Consider the following 21,729-nt stretch of genomic DNA (forward strand, 5'->3'; position numbering starts at 1 on the left):
CATCGCTTCCCAACCACAAGGTCAGCGGCGTCATCTGGCAGCTGGAAACTGGCACCGTAGCGTTGGCTGCTGCCCCCTCCTCCCACCACTGCCGCTCACAACACTCTGCCTCTCATCCCACACCAACGTGGGCCGAGTCCTCGGCACACAGGCTCTGGGGAGATGGCTGAGGAGGGTGGGAGCTCCAGGACCCTCAGAGCGAAGTGAATCCTGCTTGCCCAGCTCCCCTTTGGGCTCCACAGAACACGCCGGCCTCTCCTTCACACAGGCAGGCCTAGGGCATCCTCCACACCACCAAGGTCCACAGGCTGGTCCCACACCCAGTGGAGCCCAAGCCACTCTCTTGCTTGGCTGACCTCAAGACCCCCTAGAGGGTAGGATGAGCTGCTGCTGCCTGTCGCAGGATGACTGCAGCACTGCCTGGCAGGCTGCCTGTCTCCACGCCTGCCTTTGCACCTGTCTCCATGGCCTGCTCACTTGGCAGCCAGAGGGAGATTTTCCGAACCCTGAGTCAAACCATGCTGTTCACCTGCTGACCCACCTGCCAAGAACCTTCTATTTGGGCAGCAACTTGCCTAATTCCAGGAGGTGACTCAAACACACCTGGCCCCAGCCTCCTTTGCAGCCAGGGCAACCAGACGCCCGAGTCCCGGCCAAGGAGGCTCATAGAGAATTCAGCTTTGGGAAAGCTGGAGCTTCTGGAAAGAGTTTGCAACTGGTGGAAGGGCCGGCAGTGAGGTGAGCTTGCAGCTGTGGCCGCTCCACCACCCCCGTCCCCCGCGGATGTCAGACCCAGAGCTGCACTGGCCAAAAGACTCCCACTAAGCTTGAAAAACACGAACACTCCTCCCCACGGGCTGCACGGGCCTCCGTGGCCTGGCTGCTGGCCACCAGCCTCCTAGCTGCTCCTGGGGCTTGCTCCAGTGTCCTCTGCCTCTGGGCCTTCGCACTGGTGATTCCCTGTGTGGCCACTGTTCCCAGCTCCATGTATATCTGGCTCCTTGTCCTCAGGCCAACCCCTCCCTTCCAGCACTTATCACAACCTGCAACCATTTCTCTACTGACCCATTTGTCTTCCCCGCATGGGAGCATAAGCTCCAAGAAGCCAGCGCCTTTGCGTCATCCACCATGACATCTCCAGAGCCCAGAACACTCAACAGGGCCGTGCATGCGAGCAGGTGTTACGACTTTTATTAGTGTCATTGCTAAGGAGGCAGTGGAAACACCTGATGCTCCAAACAGAGCTGAATAAAAGCCTCCCAGAAGGTCCCTGGGGTTTTCATCGGGCGTCGGAGGCCATTTAAGGACAGACGCAGAGGTCCTGGTGAGGGAGGACACAGAGTTCCCTTCAGGAGAGAGCTTCCCCCAGCTCCAGCCTGCCCCGACCCGTTTCCATCTGCTTTCATTTTCGGGATCCATCAATCAGGGCATCCTCACCAAGCCAGCAACAGCAAACCGTGTGTTCCAAGCAAGAATGAAAAAGTATACATTTAATATCAAAGCCACGTCAAGTATCATTGATAGTAACGGCACTGGACAGTGGCTCTAGGACGTTCTTACTCGGAGTGAACCCCGGAGGCCCTGGCCTGTGTCTGAGGAAGGGCATTCATGCTGGAGACTGGAGCCTCTTGGTCCCCAGGGCCTGGGGGTTCCTCAAAACACCCCTCAGAAGGGACATCCCGCCAGAGGCCAGGTGGAAGGCGGTCTCTGCTCGCAGGGCGGCCCCCTTGCCTGCCTGGCCCGAGTGGCCTGCCCTGGGTGGCCTGAGCAGCACCACCAGCCACCCGGCCCCGCCGCCGCCGCCTGCTGGCCTAGACGCTGGACTTGGTGATGATCCTCTCCAGCAGACTCATCATGCGCTCCTGCAGCTGCAGGCTCTGCACCTGCAGGATGTGCTGCTGGTCCAGCACGCGGCGCACCTCGCGGCAGGTCTCCTCCACGGCGCGGCTCAGCCGGCGCTGCTCCTCCACCATGGCCCCCAGCAGCCGCAGCTGCTTCTTCTGCAGGTGGCAGCTCTGCACCTTGCGCTTCTTCACCGGCCGCTCTTCCGACCTGGAAGGACAGTGCCGGCTGTGGACATGCTGGCCACAGAGCCTGGGCACACCGGGGGCCTCACCGGACCCTCCCGACGATCCTACTGGGCAAATGGGGAAACTGAGGCCCCAGGGAGTCAGGTCACTTACTCGGGGTCTCATATTCCATGTGCAAAGGAGGGGCCAGAACCCACCCCCTTTGACAGTAAGAAAGTAACAGGGGTGGCCGGGCGTGGTGGCTCATGCCTGTAATCCCAGCACTTTGAGAGTCTGAGGCAGGTGGATCGCCTGAAGTCAGGAGTTCAAGACCAGCCTGGCCAACACGGTGAAACCCCATCTCTACTAAAAATACAAAAATGAGCCGGGCATTGTGGTGGGCGCCTGTAATCCCAGCTACTCGGGAGGCTGAGGCAGGAGAATCGCTTGAACCCAGGAGGCGGAGGTTGCAGTGAGCCAAGATCACGCCACTGCACTCTGCACAAGAGCGAGACTCCGTCTCAAAAAAAAAAAAAAAAGAGGCCACAGGCATTGCCGACCTTTGCGACTAGCGGATGACCCCAGTGACCAGGGTCCCAGGACAATCCACACCCCTTCTGTCTGGAAAGGGTGGGATGTTTTGGGCTGCAGAGGGGCACATCCTGCCAGGAAGCACCCCTCACCCACCGAGCTGGGCAGGTGGGGGCTTGGCCCAGTTGGGGGCCAGGGGTGGAGAGGCCACCCCCAGGGAGAGATGAAGGCAGGGGTGAGGGGTGCTGGGTACTGCGGAGTACTCAGGACCCCTGTAGGGAAGCCAGAGACCACCAGCCCCACCCGGCCTTAGGCAGATGGGGAAACTGAGGTCCCAGAAGGAAGGGCCTGAGATGTGAGCCCCTTTATCTCCCGGGGGCCTAGAAATGGGGCCAGCACACCTTGGTAGAGAGGCAGAAGGACAGGCACCTAGAGGGTGTGGGGCCCACAAGAGGCCTGGGATCTCTCCCCAGGACCTTGGAGCTCTAGTAGAGGTGGCAGGTAAAGGCAGTCCAGCCCTGTGGGCGCCTCCTGAGCACTCTGCTGCTGGGGTAGGGGCCACCCGTGGTCTCAGCAGACCTCAGTGAAGGGCAGGGAGCTGCCAAAACCCACAGACCCCAAGGCCCCACTCCAGTGCCTGCTCATCCCTGGCCCACACTCTGAGCTGAGAGGGTGCAGCCAACCTCAGGGGCGTGAGATCAGCGCTTTGGGGCTGATCAGGGAGGGCAGCCCCCACATCCCGGCCCTGTGCAAGGCCCCAGGCAGCTAAGTCTGGGAACTGGGCTCAGTCCACGGGAAAAACAGCCATAAATCTCAGGCCTCCTGCTGGTTCCTTCTAGCTGCCAGCAAAAGCGTTTTTGTCTCAGGTCTTCAATGAGAAATCCTGAGTCAAGCAGCGGCCCCCGGCATGAGAGGGACCCTCCTCGGAGACGCCTTCCTCACCCCACCTCCTGTCAGAAAGATTCGAAGACCAGGGCAGGGGAGAAGCTGTGACTCAAATCCATAGTCTTCCTGTTCTTGCCTTCAAATGGCCAACTTCTATTTTACCTTGAAAGCCCCACCCCAAATGTCCCCTCCTCAAAAGCACCTTCTCTGGGCTCCCCAGGCCCACCCCACAGGTGTCTGTCCTGCATGCTGCCTGCTCCCGGCTGCCCTGTGAGCATCTTGCAGGCACAGCCATGTGGCCAGCACAGGCCTGGTCTGAGGTGTGGGATGGACGGCAGAGGGGATGGGTCATACCCACGGCAACATGTGATGAGGCGCAGCCTGACACCCTCCCCAGTGCTGAGAGGGCAGCCAGCCTGTGAGGGCGGGGTCCGTGTGGGCTGAGGGAGGCCAGGGGGCGCATTCTGGGGTCTGGGGCTTGGTCTCCCTCCATGTGCCGGGCCCCGTGCTGCGTCTTCTCTCCTGTCATGCTCCCAGCCACCCTCTGAGAAAGGTACTGGTTTATCCCTATTTTATAGGAGGGAGACTGAGGCCAGAGAAGTCAAGGAACTTTCCGTGCAGCTCAAAAGTGATGGAGCTGGGAGACAAACTCGGTCTGCCTGTGGACACTAAAGCCCTCCCTGGTCTGAGGCCGCCTGTCCCTGGAGGCACTGCCCATGGCCACGGCCTCTGCAACCACCGCGGCCGCCGCCGCCGCCCTCGCCACTCCCAGTCCCTTTCTCTAAATGGTGGGGGCTGAGACACCCCAGGGCAGGGGAAGGACAAGCAGACACACTACCTGAACTTAAGGGACAGTAAGCTGGAGGAGCTGTCGGAGCGGTCATCCTCGAAGCGGCCTTCGTAGGAGCACTGGTTATACGGGAAGTACAGAGGGGTGGACTTAGCGGGCGGCGACAGGGACGCCTCGGTCTGGGACGTGGAGGGCCCCGGCGGCTGGCTGTCCGGCAGTTTGCCATCACAGGACTCGGGGACCTTGGCCAGAATCCCATCAATGGCTAGGTAATAGGGCCAGTCGGGCGGGGCGGACTCGCTATCTGTCATGCATTTTAATTTCCTGAAACGAGAGACACAAGAGCCAAGGGTGAGAAACAGAGCTGGCCCAGCCCCTGTCCTGCCCGGCCTCAGCAGAGGGGCGCACCACGCCGGCACAGGCAGGAGCCGCTCTCGGCCAGCAAGGGCCTCCCCAGCAAAATCGGCCTGGCTCCAGGGTCAAGATGACATTGGACTTAGAAAGAAGCCGGGCTTCAGGACCTACATGGGCTCAGATGTTAAAAAGGAAGCACGCGTCCCAGTACTACGAAGGTTATCTGTGCATGCTGGGACCTTAGGGCCGGTCCTATAGCTTTTCTGTAGTTTCTACACTCTCTGCAATGAGCAAATACTGCTTTTTAAATAAGTCATTTTGAAAGGTACAGTAATAAGGTATTATTGTAATAATAAGGTATTATAAGATATATAAATATAGTGATAATATTTTGTAATATAAGAACTGTGTTGTTCGGGAGAGAATGCCTCAGGGAGCGACAGCCACCGGTGTTAGAGCACAGGCTTCAGTGTCCACAGCCCTGAGTCAGTATCTCATCTCCACACTTTGCTGTGTGACCTTGGGCAGGTTCATTCACCTCTCTGAGCCTCTATTTTTATATCAATGACATGGGGATGATCAAAGTAAGCCCCTCCCCCAGCTGCAGGGCAGATTTAATAGAGCAAACAGCAGGCTGGGCTCCCATGCCATTCTTGGTCTGGGCAGGAGCCTAGATCCAACGGTACAACCTGCAACCTGCCCAGAGGCCGTGGGGTGGGCCGGGTGGACCCCTTCCCACACTGCCTGATGCCTCATTACCACTGGGACCCCCTGCACCCACCTACTCCCGCAGACAGGTCCTGCCCTCTGAGAGACTAAGTCCCCAGGCATCCCCTGGGCCTCGGCTGCCCTCTGGGAGGGCAGGGCAGGGGAGACAGGGCCCCAGGGCGGCCAGACAGCTCTGGCCAGGCCAGGGAAGAAGCCACAAGGTGGGGGTGGGGCAGGGGCATCTCTGCCTCATTGGACCCAGTACTTCCTAAGGCCCAGTGCCCATTCCCCACTCTGCCTTTGAGTGACAGAGTGCCCCAAGGCCGGGCTCCAAACCCACCCTGTGCTCAGAGTGGGCGTCTCCTCTCTCCTACTCTTGTTACCTGCCAGGGTGTGGCCATTGGCCACTGGAAACAATAAGCTGGCTTCTGAATGAGGTGCCCCCAGCAAACAGGCACAGCCAGACGGTGAGCAGGGGCTGCTGCCCAGGGTGGCACGTGGCTGTGAAGACACCAGCACAGAGCATGTGAGGGCAGGTGCTGGGTGCCCATCCCTAACCTCTGCCCCAGGCTTCTCTCTCTGCCCTACTTGAGCCAGCCCACTCTTTGGAGAAACGAGAAAAGGCCTATTCTCAGCGTAGGAGGCCCCCAAACTGTACTCCAACAAACCATGCTCCACAGAACCAGCCACCCTCTCAGGCTTCTTCAGCCCAACAGCCTTAATATATAAAGAGCTCTTGTAAAAAAAAAAAAAAAGAGAGAAAAGCCTCTGCTATGGGGAGGCTGGGGGTATAAAGAAAAAGGACAAAGATCGAGTCACCCAGCCACAGCTTTCTCTGCTAAGGACTACGTGGCCTTGGGCACGTCCCTCTCATAATCTGAACCTCAGCTTCCCCCTTGGTGAACTAAGGCTGACTGTGGCAGCTCTGAGGGGCTGCGGTGTGGAAGTGCCTCATCAACCGTAATGTGCTGTGCACCGGCGCAGCCCTTGGCCCGCCCAGACTGCAGGGTCTGGAGTGGAGGCCCCCACTCTGCTGCACCCTCATCTCCCGGCCTCCAGGAATGGAGACAGAAACCCTCCCCTGGGACTCTGAAGAGGCTTTCAGCATAAATAATGAATAACCTGGCCAGACACCAACCAGAGCCAGCCGGGGAGGCGGTGCCCGTGAATTCCTGAGTCAGAGGGGAGCCTGCTGGAACAGTCGTGGCCACCTCCCACCGCCCCCTGCGTCCCTTCTTCACCAGGTGCCTGAGCAGGACTAGAAAGCCACGGGAACGGTGGGGCCGCGGGAACAGTGGGGCCGTGGGCAGCTGCCTGTGTCCACCAAGCCTCTGAAGATACCCAGGCTCACACCTCAGCCCTCACGTCGCAAGCCAGCCGCTCAAACCCAACATCCGTCATGCTCAGCACCCTAGGTCCCGGCTTTGGGGCCTGCGTAGGGGCCTTTGGGCAGGACCAGGCCCCGGACCCCTCCTTCAAGGCTCAGAAAAAATCAAATCAACGCAACTGAAAGCGGAGACCCCACAGCCTGGCGGTCTGTCCAGGGCCTTGCTGGGCCTCTTCCCCGCTCCCACCAGGGCCGGGGACTGGGGCTCCCCTTCTGCTGTGCTGGAGACCGGCTCCTCGCCTGCAGGGGCAGTGGGGGTGGCCTCTCTCGCAAGTGGCTCAGGTGCTCCCAGCCTCTCTGCCCCGGGCTCACCTGCCTGACCCAGAGGTGGAGCAGCTGAGTGAGTTACCCCGGGCAGCCCCTCCCATCCTGGAAGCTGGCAGACCCAGGCCCAGCCCTGTCCAGGCCTCCCACAGGGCCAGGTGCTCTCTGCTGCCATTCTCCCCCTGCGGCTTCCAGCTCTTGCTGCCACCCTCGCTCCGTGCAAGACCCTCCCCACACCTAAAACCATCACCCCACACCTGTGACCTTCACCGCACACCCATGACCTTCACACCCTGCAAGACCCTCACTGCACCTGTGACCCCGCCTGCGCCTGAGACCTTCACCCCACCATGACCCCTGCCCACCTGTGACTCTGCCCTAATGGGCTGGGGACCCACGCACTTTAAGATGCCGGGTGTGTGGGATCACACCTGTCCCCTCCTAGACGCCAGCACCTCCCTGGCCGGGTGGTCCCCTCCGGCCTTCCCTGCAGGCTGCCAGGGCAGGAAGAGCCCACCTGCCATGTGGCGGGAGCAGAGGTGGGGCCAGGCCGGGAGCCCCCACACTGGGAGTCCTGGGCCAGGGCAGGGCTCCACCTCTTTTTTCTTCGCACAGTAAGCCCTGCCCATGCACTGGCTGGTCCTGCACCTCACCTGGTGATTTCTGGAAATAGCCAACCCTGACCCTAGGGCCAGCCCCAGTGGGGCTCACAGGCTCATGGCAGAGGCTCAGTGGATGCTCCAAGTCGCTGAGCACTGAGCCTCCTTGTCACTTGCAGCCTCAATTTCCCCAGTGGCACAGTAGGCCCCTGAAACCCCTGCTGAGCTTGGGAGCTTGGTGGTGGGGAGGGCACTGGCAGCCACTGCCTCCCTATGGGGGAGGAGGGTGTGAGGTCAGTGGGCACCACCATGAGTGTTGCTGCCTCCAAGGGACAGTGCCCAGACTGCCGATACGTCCTGGGAGCCATCCTGGCCTCTGCCCAGCACCAGCCCCACCCCTGCTATCCCTCAGCTCTTTGACCGGTTTCCTGCCCTTGCTGGGCCTCAGTTTCCCCATTTCCCCAATGGAAGGCTGCACACACGGTTTCCGTGGGCTCCGTCTCACCCGGTGGGGTTCTGCCCCTACCTGGACAGAGGAGACCGACAGGCAGGCCAGGACCCACACATCCTCCCGACTCGGAGCTCCATGACAGCCAGGAGCAGCCCGCCACGCCCGGGGCCCGCCTGTCCTGGTGGGGCCCACAGTGCGCACGCGCTCACCTGTACTGGAAGGTCATGTTGGTGATCTTGATCTTGATCTCCTCGCCCAGCCTGCGCTCGCCGGTCATCTCGAAGAGCTTGCTGGCCATCTTCTCGTACACCTTGGCGTTGCGCTTGGTCTGCTTGAGCTCGTCGAAGAACTCCTCCCAGACCAGCATGAGGCCGCGCATCTCGGCGTCCGTCCAGTTGCGGGCCCGCCGGTGCTTCTCCGCCTGCGGGGACACGAGGTAGCCGGGCACCTCGGCCGCCGCCATGCTGGAGGCGCCTGTGGGGTGAGAGAGCGCGCTCAGCGAGGCCCCCGGCCCGGCCCCACGCACCATGGGCGGGAGGCGCCGCTCACGCTCGCTCGAAGGCAGCTCCACGCTCAAAATGGGGCCTACATCTGACAGGCAGGAATTTAGTTAAAAGCTTTTAAACGGGAAACGTCATTTTGATGTCACGTTTCCATAGCAACAGAGCAACTGCATAAGCTACAACAACAGAAACCTTTTAACTGAAAGCACAGGAATCAGGGCCGCACTGACGGGCCATCAATATTGCAGCACGCGGGCCAGGCCCAAACCCAGATGCCCGGCTCCCGGCCCTGCCTCCCACCGCCGCCCAGGCGGATCGGCCCCCAGTTCAGTGCCGCCCCGGCTCACGCAGGCCAAGAGGGGGACTCGGGTGGGAACAGGCAAGGAGAAAGGGGGCAAAAGGTGGCAGAAACAGAGAGGACGGGAGACGAGGAGGCTGAGTCCCCCAGCGCTGGCCACTGGCCCTGGTGGGGGTCCTGGGCTGTGGGACCCTTAAGCTCCCTCAGAAGGCCCCTGCCAGGCTGAACTGGGGCTGGGCCCCGGGGCTCCTGGGTGTCCTGGTCCTGGGGTCCTGGGGCTGGGCCCTCACAAGAACCCCAAACCCCCACCCTTGGCTCCTTTTGCTTCTCTTGCTCCAGCCCCCAGGCGCCCTGGGCCTTAGGTCTGTGGATACTGGAAGCCCAGGTTGGTCAGAGCCAGGCCCTGCCCAGAGGTGCAGACACAGGGTACACAGACACAGGCCTCTGGCACCGGCCAGTGAGGACAGCAGTGATGGCAAAGGTGAGCTCTGTTTGAGACAGAGGAGGGAATCAGCCCAGCAAGCCAGAGGGAGGCCACAGGGCACTCCTGGGAAGAACCACGGGCATGGCAGGGCACAGCCTGGGTATGCAGGGAACTGATGGGCAGCCAGATTCGGCACGGCGTGCGGAGATGGGGCTCAAGGCCCAGGCTGCGGGGCAGGCCCCCGTGGGGCTGAGGGACTGAGATGCCCCCAGGCTGGCCGGGGCACCGCAGCCTGCCGAGAGCCCCAGATGCAGCGGAACAGGAGCGTGTGGCCTGGGGGTTCTGCCCGGAGAAGTGCTGCCCAGGGGCATCAGCACCCGAAACGTCACACATGCAAGTCAGACAGGGCTCGGTGGAGCCCACGGCACCTGTGCAGGATGGGCCGTGCTGGGCGCGGTGCCCAGGCTAAACGCCACTGTGGTCAGCAGAGGGACAGCGGGCACCCCCTGCCCTCCTCAGGCCTGACCAACTGCAGGAGACTCTCAGGTGTGGGCTGCCCCAGGAAGGGCAGCTGAGCCTGGAATGAGGAGGCATCTCAGCCTCTGCCCACCGCCCCTGCTGTCCTCTGAGGCACCTTGGAGGTGGGACTGAGGCTCTCAGAGGAAGGACAGGGCAGGAGCATGGGGGGGGTGCCAGGCCCCACTGTGGGTGCCCAGCATACGGAAGGCGACCTGGGGCTCCCTCTTGCCCGCGTCAGGATAGGAAATGTATGGGGAGGGCCCCAGGGATGTGTGAGGAACTCAGTGAGGGGTCTCTGCACCCCCTACACTGGGTCCCGGGTCAAGGCCTGGCCCTACCGCCAGCCCCATGAGACTAGCCCAGCCCCTTCCATCTGGGCCTCAGGAAACATCATCCCTACTGCCTGGCACTGGGCATGGGAGGGGCCCACAAGGTCCCCACTCTAGTAAGGTCAGCCCTCGGTGCTGGGGGCTGGCACAGAGAGCTCTGTGGAGTGCCTGCAGATGAAGGGGTGACTAGAAGGCCCACCTCCTCTAGGAAGCCCCGGCTCCTCAGGAACAGGGCTCGGCCCTCCCCGGTGAGGTCCTGTCCGAATGCCCTTTCCGTAGCCATGACTCCAAGGGCAGAGGTGGGGCTGGCTCCCAGCATCTCTTGGCATCTCCCGGCACAAGGGGTAAGCAGAAAGGCATGGGGTCCCAGCAGTGGTTCTGGGCGCAGCTCCAGCGACTCAGCATGGACCTTAGTCATGTCCTCCCCGCTAACCTGTTTCCTCACCTTACAACAGGGGTAATAGGATCTGACTATATCACCCAGCATGGTGCTGGCTAAGGGGGCACAGCCCTCCCAGAACCCTGGGGAGGTCATGGGGCCCCTACCTGCCCTCCACCCCCTTCCACAAATCCACCTTGGAGCTGCTGGGGACGGCGTCAGGCCTACTGTCCTGGCTGAAGGGGCAGCTGCTGGCCAGTGGGCACCACCACCACTGCTGGGGGCCCCCACCTGACAGCTCGAGGAGGCACCTACACCCCTGCCTGCCCAAGTTCCACTGGGCGCAGGGAGGCAGAGCCCTGCCTGGCAGGGTGCCACCCCACACCCACACCATCCTCCAGGCAGCATTCCCAGGGTAAAAGGCTCAACTCCAACCCTCTCTTCTCGGGTTCAGTGCACATGGGAGGCCCTGGACAGGGCAAGTTCCGCAGCCTTTCCTGAGGCACAGCCCTCACACTGACCTCCAATGTGAGGACAAGAACTGGGCAGGCAGCAGATGGCAGCGCCAGGCACCCAGCTGCCCCTGCCTGGGAGGGTCCCCGCATCTGTCCCCTGCTGGGGAGGGGCTCGTACCTTGGCACAGCTGCATGGCCTGCTGGGACCCTCGGTCGCCGCAGGGTCTCCTAGGGCCAGGGGCTGGGCAACCAGCAGCACCTGAGGGAGAAGGGGCAGGTCAGGCCTCGGCAGGAGCTGTCCCTGGTGCAGACCTGGGACACGGGCGGGGCCCTGCTGGGCTCAGGCTAGGAGCATGCTCCCTAGGCCTCTATCCCTTCTAAATAATGAGGCTGGGCCCAACTAGTCCCTCATTCTGCTCAGCATTTCTGGGTGGCTTTTCTGCCCTGCCTGACAGGCCAGCAGGACATGGGGACTGACCAAGGGTGGAGGCAGCAGGGCTCCCAAACACAGAAGCCCAGAGAGGAGGTGGGCGTCCCACCAAGGGGCACCTTCCAGGAGCAGCAGTGGTGAGCACAGCCTGTGCAGACGGGTGGGGATTTGGCAGCCGAGGAGTTCAGGGCTTGGGTGAAGGCAGAGAACCACGTAGAGTCCTGGGCCCAAATCACGGGGGCCCCTGGGCAGGCTCCAGAGCCTGGACTTCCCCAGAGCAATTGGGGCCAGGAGGGGAAGGATGTGGCCAACACTGCTGCTGCTGGGGCAGGGTAGAAGGTTGGGCAGGTGGGCTATCCGGAGGGTACAGGGCCCAGGATCCACCTCAGGACCAGCCTGTCCTAGCAGTTTTGGGGCCAGCTGCCTGACCAAGCATGGAGGGCAGGGGCCTGTGCACACAAGGGGAACCCTGACCCACAACTTCAGCCCTCTGCCTCCAGTGATGCCCCGACCCTGACCTCACGGGTCCATGGGGCCCACCCAGGGCCCAGACACCCCCAACCAGGATACTTGGAGGCCTGGTGTAGGGTGGAGAAAGCCAGCCACACCAGCAGGGCCCACCAGAGGATGTGGCTGCAACAGGACTGGGCCCTCTGGGTGGCTCAAGCCACTTGCCCAACAGGCAGCCAGGCTGCTGGGGCTGCAGAGCCTGGGGGACCCGCAAGGGATGCCCACATGGTTTCCCAAAAGAGGTCCTGGTGATGACACAAGGCCAGGTCCACCTCTGCCCACGGACACTGTCACGGTGCTCATGGACCAGACTCGTGGGCTTGCGGAGAATGCCTTTCCTCGGGCCCCACAGCAGGCTTCCCTGAGGGGAACGGGGCTTCCTCTGTCCTCGGTTGGCCACGTCACATCACGTGGAGGCAAGGCCCCCTACCCAGTCCCTTCTGTGGCAGCTCCACCCGGTACTCACCTCACCCTGGCTACTTCCCTCATCTGACTTAAAGTGCTCCACGCACCACACAGGGGAAGCCACTGCCTGATCCTCTTGGAACAAAGCCAGTAGCAGCCAAAATCAAATACCACCGAAGGCACAGAGCACAGCTCGGCAAGGGGACAGGGTGTGCTCTCCGATGAGGAAGAGGAAGGCTGTGCTGAGGGCAGCTCTGCTGTGGCATGGGGAGGGACTGCAAAGCCCACTCACGAGGGGTTCGCCGCTGCTTCCCACTGGCCCCTGGCCCCTTCTTTCTGAAATTACCAGCCATGCCAGGTGTGCTCAGTTGTGCCAGGCTGTCCACACCTGGACCAGGGAGAAGGGGGTGCTCCATTTCTCTGAAGTGACCAGAACTTAGGTAGCTCTGAAGGGAGAGGCCACTGGGGACCCTGGATCGGTGTCACCTATGAGGAGACAGATTTAGGGAGCTCAAGTGGCATGCCCCGCCCCAAATGCTTTAGGCCTGTCCACCACATCCCTCCGGCAGACTGATCCCTATTCCTGCTCAGAGAAAGGGGGCCCCCGCACGTGCCTAAGAGGAGCAGGCAGCAGGAGCTGGCCCCTTGGCCGACTGGCCCCCGTCTCTCCTGGCACGGACAGCAGAGCAGGGAAAGAATGGGTGGACGACCCCTGCCAATTAGCCAGAACCAGATGGGACTTCAGCAAATTTACTAAATATCCTGCATCAGAGGAAGCCACAGGGTTTTTGTTCTTGCAGGTTGGTAAGACATCTGCATCCCAAGATGACTACACCACCGATCACCAAGGCTTCCGAGAGGCTCGGCCGGAGCTTAGAAGCATCCCCGCTGGGCTGAGCAGAGGCTTCTTGGAGTAGGCGCTGGTTCAGACAGGAGAAACAAGCTAGAATAGACCGGGCAGGCCCTGCGGACACACAGCAGGCCGGGCCACACCAGAGGTGGGATGCGCCAGCTGCTTTGGGGGTTACCTGGGAGCAGGTGGGCCAGGGACACAGGTGTCAATGGCCAAGGAGGTGGAAGGGTGGTGGGCCCTGTGAGAACACAGCTCTAGTCTCTGTGCTGGGCCTGATGACCTGCTCCAGTGCCATGGGCCAAGTCCTGAGGCTTGGGTATGTCATATAAGCTTATGATGTCACTTGACCATGAAGGCTCCAGCAGCTCCCAAGCTCCCATCTGCAGGGCAGGAAGACCACCTGTACTGTGGTTTGGGAAGGCCCTTGCAGAAGCACCCAGCCAGGCCCATGCCCTGGGGCCACTTCCTCATCCCTGGCTACAGAAAACACGGGGCTTGTCCCTGCTGGGAGCTGCCTGGGGGACCCTCCCTAATGCCAGATGTTAGCTGGTGGGACAGTTTCTGCCCCCGCTGGAGAAGCACTTAGGAGACTGTTTCCTAAGACTCCAGCTCAGCACGGTCTAGGTTGTCATGAAGCAAAGCAAGCCTCACACAGCAACAACTGATGGTTTCCATTTTTTTCCCTTTAATTTGCATGTACAATATTTGCAGCAGTTAAAAAAATTAAATAGACATCTCTCGTCCATCCTTCCCTTTGCTCTCAGAAGCAGTCAGGTCTGGGTGGGGCTCCGGGACTCGCCCATCACAGCCCTGCTGGCTCCAGGGGAGCTCAAGCTCAGCTGACAGTCCCTCTGACCACAGCGCAAAGCAGTGAGACCTGGACAAGGAGGCCCCACTTGGGTCAGAGCCCATCCTCCGTAGGCAGGTCCACATTGGCCACGATCCTCCAAGGCTGGCAGTTACCACCCAGATTGCAGCGGGAGACTCTGCTCTTGGAAACAACTGAGGGGAAGGTGTTCCTTTGACTGCACCAGAGCGTGACAGGCACATGGGGGAAGAGTGGCCCCTGAACCTTCCAGGTTGCCTTCGGTTGTCATGCGGCGCTCTGAGCGGCTCCCTCCTTCCCAGGAGGCCCAGGCCCGGCAAGCGAGTGGCCTCTTCTCATCTGAGCCATCCTGAGCTCTCCAAGGTGCCTCAGCAGCTCTCAAGATCTTCCTTCTTCTCGCTCCCACACGTGGCCCCTCTGGAGGACAGCTCCAAGTCTACCCTGGCCAGCAGCTGTGGTCCTGGGTCCTCCCCGCAGAGGGAGGAAGCGGGGGAGGGACAAAGCCCGATGAGGATGTCTGCTGGGAAGGATGCTCACAGGTAGCAAGAGAAGCCTGACTCCACCCACCAGACACACAGAACTAACCTCACTCCACCCCGCAATGGGAGGAAGTTCCACCTGCCAGGTGGCCACAAACTGAGTTATTGCTGTTTACTATCCGTCCCGAGCTCCGCGTGGGGCTCATCTCAGCTCCAAGAGGAGGAGCTGTTCATTGGCTCCGAGGGCTCTGAAATGACCCCCTTCATGAAGGTGGGGGCGAGGGGTGTCATTTAGGGCACAGGGCCTTCTCAGATGCTACATTCTGGGTGTCTGGAGGGGGTTCAGCTTCACGTTTTCCTCCTGAAAGGACACATGCGCTGGCAGAAATGAGGGTGGACAGTAACAAAGAGCACTTGGCAGCTGGAAACATCACCTCCATAGAGTCAGCTGGGCCCGCAGCGGAAGGGAGGCACATTTTGGGAAAGAAACACGCTTCAGTGCATTGCCAAACAATTCTACCCTGGTTTCATTAAAATCTTTCCTGATATTACCAGCAGGAAAACAAAAGCAATCTCCCACAGCCCACCCCCAAAACTTGACAACCAAATTAATCACATTTTCAACAAAATTTAGATAATATGATTGGGGCTTGCCACAGATTTTTAGGAACATGATAAAGTCTTCCTCACTTCTGCAGAGAGTTGATATGGAGACCGTCTTCTCCAGTGGGACCCTAGTGAGCAACGAATGAGCCCTCCTCTGACCACGTCCCACGCCTGGATGTCCGTCACGTGGCCAACTTTACCTGGCAGGTCTAAGGAAAGTCAACTTCCAGGAAGAACCGACACGGGCACTCTTAGAGGCCATGCATCTCTGTCTCGAGATGTGTGTGTATAAAATTATAGATGTGTCTATATGCACATGCACGTATACTTTATGTATATGCGTGGGTGAAGTCATGTTTACTAATGAGCTCGTATTCATCTCCGGAGCACACAGGCAGGTCTTTGGGGGTAGGGGACACCTACTGCCAGAGCGGGGTGTTCTGAGCCCCTTGCTAAGGACTGTTTTAGATCACATCGTAAACAAGAGGAAGACAAACTCTATGTTGAGCCCAGCGCTATGCATTCCAAGGGGAATGGCTCCGTTTTACATTCACAGTGTTATTTCTTACAAATGTAAACATCTAGCCAGGAACAACATCTGGCCTGTGATACTGCGGTCTCAGAGCTGCTGACATAACCTGCGAGGGAGGCGGGAGGAGGGTGGGGAGCAGCAACAGTTCTGAGAACTTTCCCCTCGTTCCCAAACCTTCTAGCGGGCTTTCCAGGAAAAAGCTAGGATGAGAAACAGGAGCCCCCAACCAATACGAAGAACGGTGATTTTCTTGTTATAATTCAGTAGCTTCCCTTAAGGGCCTCCTCAAACATCGGACCCCTTTCTACTGCTCCGCCACGAGGGTGAGGTGGTCCTGGCTGGGGGAGGCCTCTGTTGGGAGCTGGTGGGAAAAGCCTCATACAGGCCTGGCAGAGGCTGCTCAGAGGAGGGGCTCCCTTTCAGCTCCCCCTCATGTATGTGGGCAGCATACGAGTCCACATCTCAGCTGCTCCCCAGCTGCGGGACAGGTGGAAGCTTGGGGGTCTCAAGGCAGCACCTGCAGAGTTCCAACATTTCCTCCGCTTACCATATTCAAGACCCAAAACACTGATGGGCATGACCAAACCAAGCCACAGGACAGTCGCCAACCTTGCCTGGCTCGCCTCTAGGACTGAGGAAGCAGGGCCCCTGCCTCGTCTCACAGTCAGTCGGCAAGCAGAGCTCCCAAATCCAGCTCCTACGTCAGCAGCAGCCCGGCCATCCAGAATCCACTTCCATTTTAATGACTTGGCTCCTCTGTGCCTGGAAACAGGAGGCTGGTCCAGGGACCTGGCCTGGGGATAGGAGTGGCGGCTCTGACAGGGCCGTGGGGCAGTCTCCAATGAGCACAGATCTGCACTCTCCTGACTAAAAGGGGTCACCGTGCAAGATGTCAGCTGGAACGGGAGCAGAAGGGATGCCGGGCTCTGTCACTAAAAGTGCCAAGACACCAAGCCTTGCTGTTGACCAAGAGAGGCTCAGACAAAACACAGCTCAGTGACACTCTTGGGGCATGCATCCACGGAGCAGCAGATCCCAACACCGGCCAGCCAGCTCCTGGGCAGACGCCACCTCAGGGCTAGCAAGGGACAGGAGTGGGAGGCCCATGTCTCTGGACACAGCGGAGGCTGCTCACAGACCAGGAGGGCCGGCCTTCTCAGCTGAGTGACAGGGAGGCTGCTGTCCCTAACTGGTGGGTGGAGAAGGACAGTCGTCTGTGCCTGAGGAGGAGGGGCTGCAGGTGAGCACGCCCCTAGGATAATGGGGGCCTGTCCTTAGTCCTGCTGTGGCCACCTGCCCACTAACGCCTCTCTACATCCCAGTCACCTTGTAAATGCATGAGCAGGAACATGTACAACGGAAAGTCAGCGGGTGCTCAGGAGGGCTACGCCAGTGGCTACAGGAGAGGGAGCGTGGCCGGGGGCCCTGTCCACCTCCCCGGACGCTGTCGCATGCAGCACAGGCCTTGCAATTCACATACTTTACACGGGCATAGAAAGAGTTACGTTAAAATTAATCTCTTTACTGATATAATTAAATTTTAAATCCTGAGAAGAAAAGAGAGAAGGGAGAATGGTGCTGGGTGTCTAGCACCCCTAGCCACTGGCCCAGCACACGCCATGGCATCTGTGCATCCAGACACGGGGCGTGGCATGCACCCCCCACCGGGGAGACACAGGCCAGTGTACCCAAAGCCTGCTCACGGCACCTTCTACTGCAGGACAGCAGAGGGGCCAACAGCCAGCCTGCAGGAGGGAAGACTTCCAGGCCAGATGCAAGAGCAGCTGCAACCTGGCAACAACCAACAGGTGAGTATCAGGAGAAAGGACCTGGTCACCCGCGTGGCGTGCAGCACAGCTGCTCCTGCTCTCTGGAAGGCCTCAGGCCCAGCCCCACCAGGACTGCAGACACTCCCTGTCTGGCCACTGTGCCACAAAGAGCACTTCTGCCACATGGCAGAGACACGCACATTGCCTGGCCGCCCGCGGCATGTGCGGAAGCCCATGGGGACCAAGCTGGCTCGGTGGAGGCAGGGCACAGGGCGCAGACTTCCAGAGGCTCCGGCCCCAGCTGCCACCTCACAGTCTCTCCCCCCATGGCGCTCAGCAGGTGGGGACCTGGTGGACATTTCGTAAACAAGTCAGCAGCCGGTGATATGGGCTTCCTGGGGCTGCAACCACCTCAAACACAGACTGGAAGGCCCTGCGGTCGAGTTCCTCCTCTATCTGGTGTCTGTAAAAGTCTGTGGCGACCAGGCAGAAAAGGTTCACGTCCACCTGCTCCAGCTTGCCCATCCTGCTGATGACATGTGGGAGGCTGGTGCAGGAGTTAAGGAAAAAGGCCGGCAAATGAGGGGAATGCTGCCTCCCTGTCCTCACCTGGGACCTCCTCTCCTGAAACAGCCTACAAAGGGGTCCAGGGAGCCTGGAGAGCGAGCAGAGCCCCGGAAGGGCCACCTGGATGGCTCCAGCTGCAGCAGCGCCTCCACCTCCATTCCTGCAACCCTTGGCTGGCTGGATGCCCTGCTGGAAGGTCAGCAGGGCGGAAGTGAGGTGGGCAGAGCTGGCCAAGGAAGCAGGAGGCCTGCAGGCAGGGCACCCACTCGGCAGCACTCACCTGGCCTGGCTCCTGTGCAGCGCTGGTGGCCGGTGCTCCCGCTGGCCTCCACTAGCCCTGCTCCAATGCAGTGAAGGCAGAGCCGTGCCAGGCACGCTGGACAAGGCTGTGCTGTCAGCACCAGGACAACCGTGCTGCTTGGAGGCTCTTGTGGTCTGTCTTGGGGAAGGGTTGTGGAAAAGGAAACTCCTGGCAGCCAGCATCTGGGGGTGGGAACTGGATCTTTACTTAAGCCTTTCCCCGAGAGGGTGATCGAGGCACAATGACCAAAGCTAATGAGAAGCAGTGTCAGGAGAAGCCCAGCCCCACAGAGCCCGCGAGTGGGCGGGACATCTGCAGAGACCACCACTCCACTCACCCTCACTCCCCTCACCCAGGCCCTCTACAGAAGGGCCCCTCAGCTGCGACCCTCCTGCCATGCACGGGCCCCTCTGAGAGGCCCTGGTCAGCAAATGTCTGGATGTGCTCCTTTCTGTATCCCTGTCAGCATTTTACTTCCCTGGGGCTGAGGGCCTGTCACCTTGGCATCTGTGGGGTTTTTGCAAAGGTTCGGTTTCAAAACCTTATCATGAAACATGAGCCTCAGTGTTGACAAGGGCAAAGGGGCCAGCACCAGGGACCCAGGGAGGATACATCGCCGCAACCCACGGGCTGGTGGACGCGCTGACGAAGAAGCAGGAGAGGCTCCACGTGGCCATGGCGACCGGGGTCCTCTGCGTGAAGTTGGAGAGGGACAGCATGACCCAGTCCCGGACCATGGACGACTGCCCGGTGCTGTGCAGAGTCTGAAACACCTGCAAGGAGCAAGCAGGCGCCTGAGCGTCAGGGCTGGGGGGGTGGGAAGCATCTGCTTGTGCCTGGGTGGCAGGGGTGGGGTGGGGGCTAGAGGCATTGTGCTTTAAAGGGGAGGAGCTGGGCTCTGCTGGCAAATCTGCTGGGAAGTCGGAGGCGACTCCACCTCCAGGCTTTCCCACTCCATCCCCATCCCACATGCAACCTCACCTTATACACCACGGTGGCCATGAACTGGGGGTATGGCTGCTGGTTGGACAGAAACTCTCCGATGACTTTGTTCATGATGTCCTGGGGTGGGAAGAAGTCATCTAGAAACTGGGGCAGGATCCTGGCCACCACTCTGGCTTCACAAGGAAAGCCTTTCCTGATCCTGGGAAGAGGGACACAGGTCAGAGACCAGCACCAGCTCCCACAGCTGCCCCACTTGCCCGCAGAGGGCCTTGGCTCTAATATTGGGGAAAACGCCGATGTGAAATCAGGGCTGGGAGGTACCCTTGGCCGTGAGGGACTTTCCAAGTGGGGAAAGTCAGAGCCTAAGCAACTGGAGTATGAATTTTGAGACTAAAAAGGCAAAACCCCAGCTCTTCCTCTGTCCAGCTCGTGGAGACAGGCTGCTCGGCACAGGCTCTGGGCTCCCACGCCCTGTAGGGACCAGAAATCCTAAGAGGAGTTTGAAAGCTACGTAAAGGAATATGCGGAAATGGTGCAGTGGGAAGGACGTTACAAAAGAACCTGTCCCCATTATGTTTCTGCTGCTTTCCACATGGAAATGCTCCACAGACATTCCTATGTGTTCTAATGCTTCGTAGCACTGTTGTCAACAGGGACTTTTTTCTTGTTACCACACAGGGCCCCATCTGTGCTCTCCTTGCTTCTTCCCTAACCAGATCCTGAAACACGCCCCCTGAGCAGTATCCTTTTCAGTGCTGAAAAGCAACCATCATGTTCCCATCTCAGCAGTGCACACATGCCAGCGTGTGTAACTGAGACACGCGGGAAGCAGCTAAGAAATGGCAGTGCACTTCCTCACAGGTGCTCCTGGCTCTACCCGCCCGCAGACCCTCGCCCAGCAGTGGCATGGCAGCCGCTCTGAAGACACTGCTCCACAGAGAGAAATCTGTGGTCAGCTCCGAGGTGCCTCCCTGCGGCATCTGGAGAGCGGTCGAGTGGAAGGCGTGCACCACACTCTCTGGAGCACTCGCCACCTAGCATTGGGCCCACTAGACACAAGCCCCTTGAAGGCCAGGACTGGTCGGGCGCCTCCCTGTGCCTACCTGCCAGCCGCAGTGGTGCTCAGTGAGCATGTGGGGACTGAAGAATGATGCAGAGGTGCATTTAAAAATCGACATGGGGGCCGGACGCGGTGGCTCATGCCTGCAAGCCCAGCACTTTGGGAGGCCAAGGAGGGCACGCCTGCAATCCCAGCACTTTGGGAGGCCAAGGAGGGTGGATCACTTGAGTTCAGGAGTTCGAGACCAGCCCAGTCAACACGGTGAAACCCCATCTCTACTAAAAACACAAAAATTAGCTGGGCGCGGTGGTGTGTGCCTGTAATCCCAGCTATTAGGGAGGCTGAGGCAGGAGAATCACTTGAACCCAGGAGGCGGAGGTTGCAGTGAGCCGAGATCACGCCATTGCACTCCAGCCTGGGTGACAAGGGAAAAACTCCGCCTCGGAAAAAAAAAAAGAAAAAAAAATCAACATTAAAGCAGGCTAGCACAGGCTTGGCTGTTCAGAACACCTCATCTGGTCGAAGAGTGGAGCAAGGTCCACCTGAGTATGCTCTTGAGAAAGGCCAAATGGCTCCCCACTGGCCACCCTGATTGGAAAGCACAGGCAAGGCAGTGCAACAAGGCTCCAGATCCACCATGTCGCCAGGACTGAGGCCTGAAAGCAAATCAGGGGCCCTTGTCCCTTGAGAAAAAGCCCTACGAAGCTCCTAACCCACTTCCAGAGCAGGTGAGCGAAGCCATTTCTAAACACAAATGCATGCACAGCGGGGGCGGGGGGAAGGAGAAGCCACTGACCACACGGGTCTCAAAGATGCATGTGTGGGTTTCACCTTCATCCTCCTGCCGCTGCTCCTCACCCTGCTCACAGGCACCACGGCCCCCCTCCACGGAGCCCCTCCCACGGCCCCGTGGGCTCCCCTCTCACGACACGCAGCCAAGCTGAGCCAACTCCTCCTCACTGTACAGGCTTCTGCCCCACCCTCCCAGAGGCTGGTCACTCCTGCCCCCTGCCACACCCCCAACTGCCAGGTACTGTCCCTGAGCCCTCAGGAGAGATGGGCAGGCGCCAGGACAACCTTGGAACTGGTCAACGCTACACCTGAATGCTGGGGTCCAAGGACTGCCAGCTTGCCAGTGGAACCCTGAGCCAAGGCAGCCCATGGTCAGGCTGTGGTGGTGAATCACTGGCAGGACTCCGGCAACAGCGCCAGGGGATCAGCGGACACACACAAAAGCACAGCTTCAGGCCAAAGTTCCAGGGAAGCTAATGGCTGAAGGATGGGGCTTCGCTTCTTACCTATCAAAAAGAACAGATACCCGCTCCATAGCAACAATCACTGACTCGCTGTCTGGGGCTGCAGAATTAGGGTCTGAAGTTCTACCCGGACTGACTTTCTCCTTTCCTGTAACAAAAGTGTTCAGTACGAAGGTTACCTCTATACAACCCAATAGGCTCTGTAGACAGTGCTTTGTACACGGGAGTCCAGTGAGTCCCTGGAGAAGATCTGAAAGCAGGTGATATGAGCCCCTTGCTAGCCCAGGACCCAGCCCAGCTCAGCC

General features: G+C 59.8%; 2 protein-coding genes across 3 annotated transcripts in view; both read right to left on the reverse strand.

Annotated features, from left to right (window-relative positions):
• Positions 1 to 1,025: 1,025 nt before the first annotated feature.
• MSANTD1 (Myb/SANT DNA binding domain containing 1) lies at positions 1,026 to 12,673 on the reverse strand. Its single transcript, XM_032136036.2, has 5 exons — positions 12,577 to 12,673; positions 11,064 to 11,144; positions 8,188 to 8,452; positions 4,264 to 4,539; positions 1,026 to 2,052 (listed from the first exon to the last, which is right to left on the reverse strand). Exons 1-5 carry the CDS (start codon positions 12,644 to 12,646, stop codon positions 1,812 to 1,814), a joined length of 933 nt encoding a protein of 310 aa, XP_031991927.1. The 5' UTR covers positions 12,647 to 12,673; the 3' UTR covers positions 1,026 to 1,811.
• A 1,078-nt stretch (positions 12,674 to 13,751) lies between these two features.
• HTT (huntingtin) overlaps positions 13,752 to 21,729 on the reverse strand; it is a 165,784-nt gene continuing 157,806 nt past the window's right edge. The window contains exons 64-67 of one of the 2 annotated variants that reach the window (XM_032136037.2): positions 21,467 to 21,572; positions 19,145 to 19,307; positions 18,776 to 18,936; positions 13,752 to 17,842 (exon numbers count right to left, since the gene is read on the reverse strand). In XM_032136037.2, coding sequence (XP_031991928.1) covers positions 17,629 to 17,842; positions 18,776 to 18,936; positions 19,145 to 19,307; positions 21,467 to 21,572 — 644 coding nt within the window. In that variant the 3' untranslated portion in view covers positions 13,752 to 17,628. Of the gene's footprint in view, positions 17,843 to 18,022; positions 18,346 to 18,775; positions 18,937 to 19,144; positions 19,308 to 21,466; positions 21,573 to 21,729 lie in introns of those variants that run through there. The other variant, XM_058430291.1, reaches the window with a different exon arrangement.

Source organism: Hylobates moloch, unplaced genomic scaffold, assembly GCF_009828535.3.
Source record: "Hylobates moloch isolate HMO894 unplaced genomic scaffold, HMol_V3 SCAFFOLD_17, whole genome shotgun sequence".
In the NCBI taxonomy this organism is placed as follows: Eukaryota; Metazoa; Chordata; class Mammalia; order Primates; family Hylobatidae; genus Hylobates; species Hylobates moloch.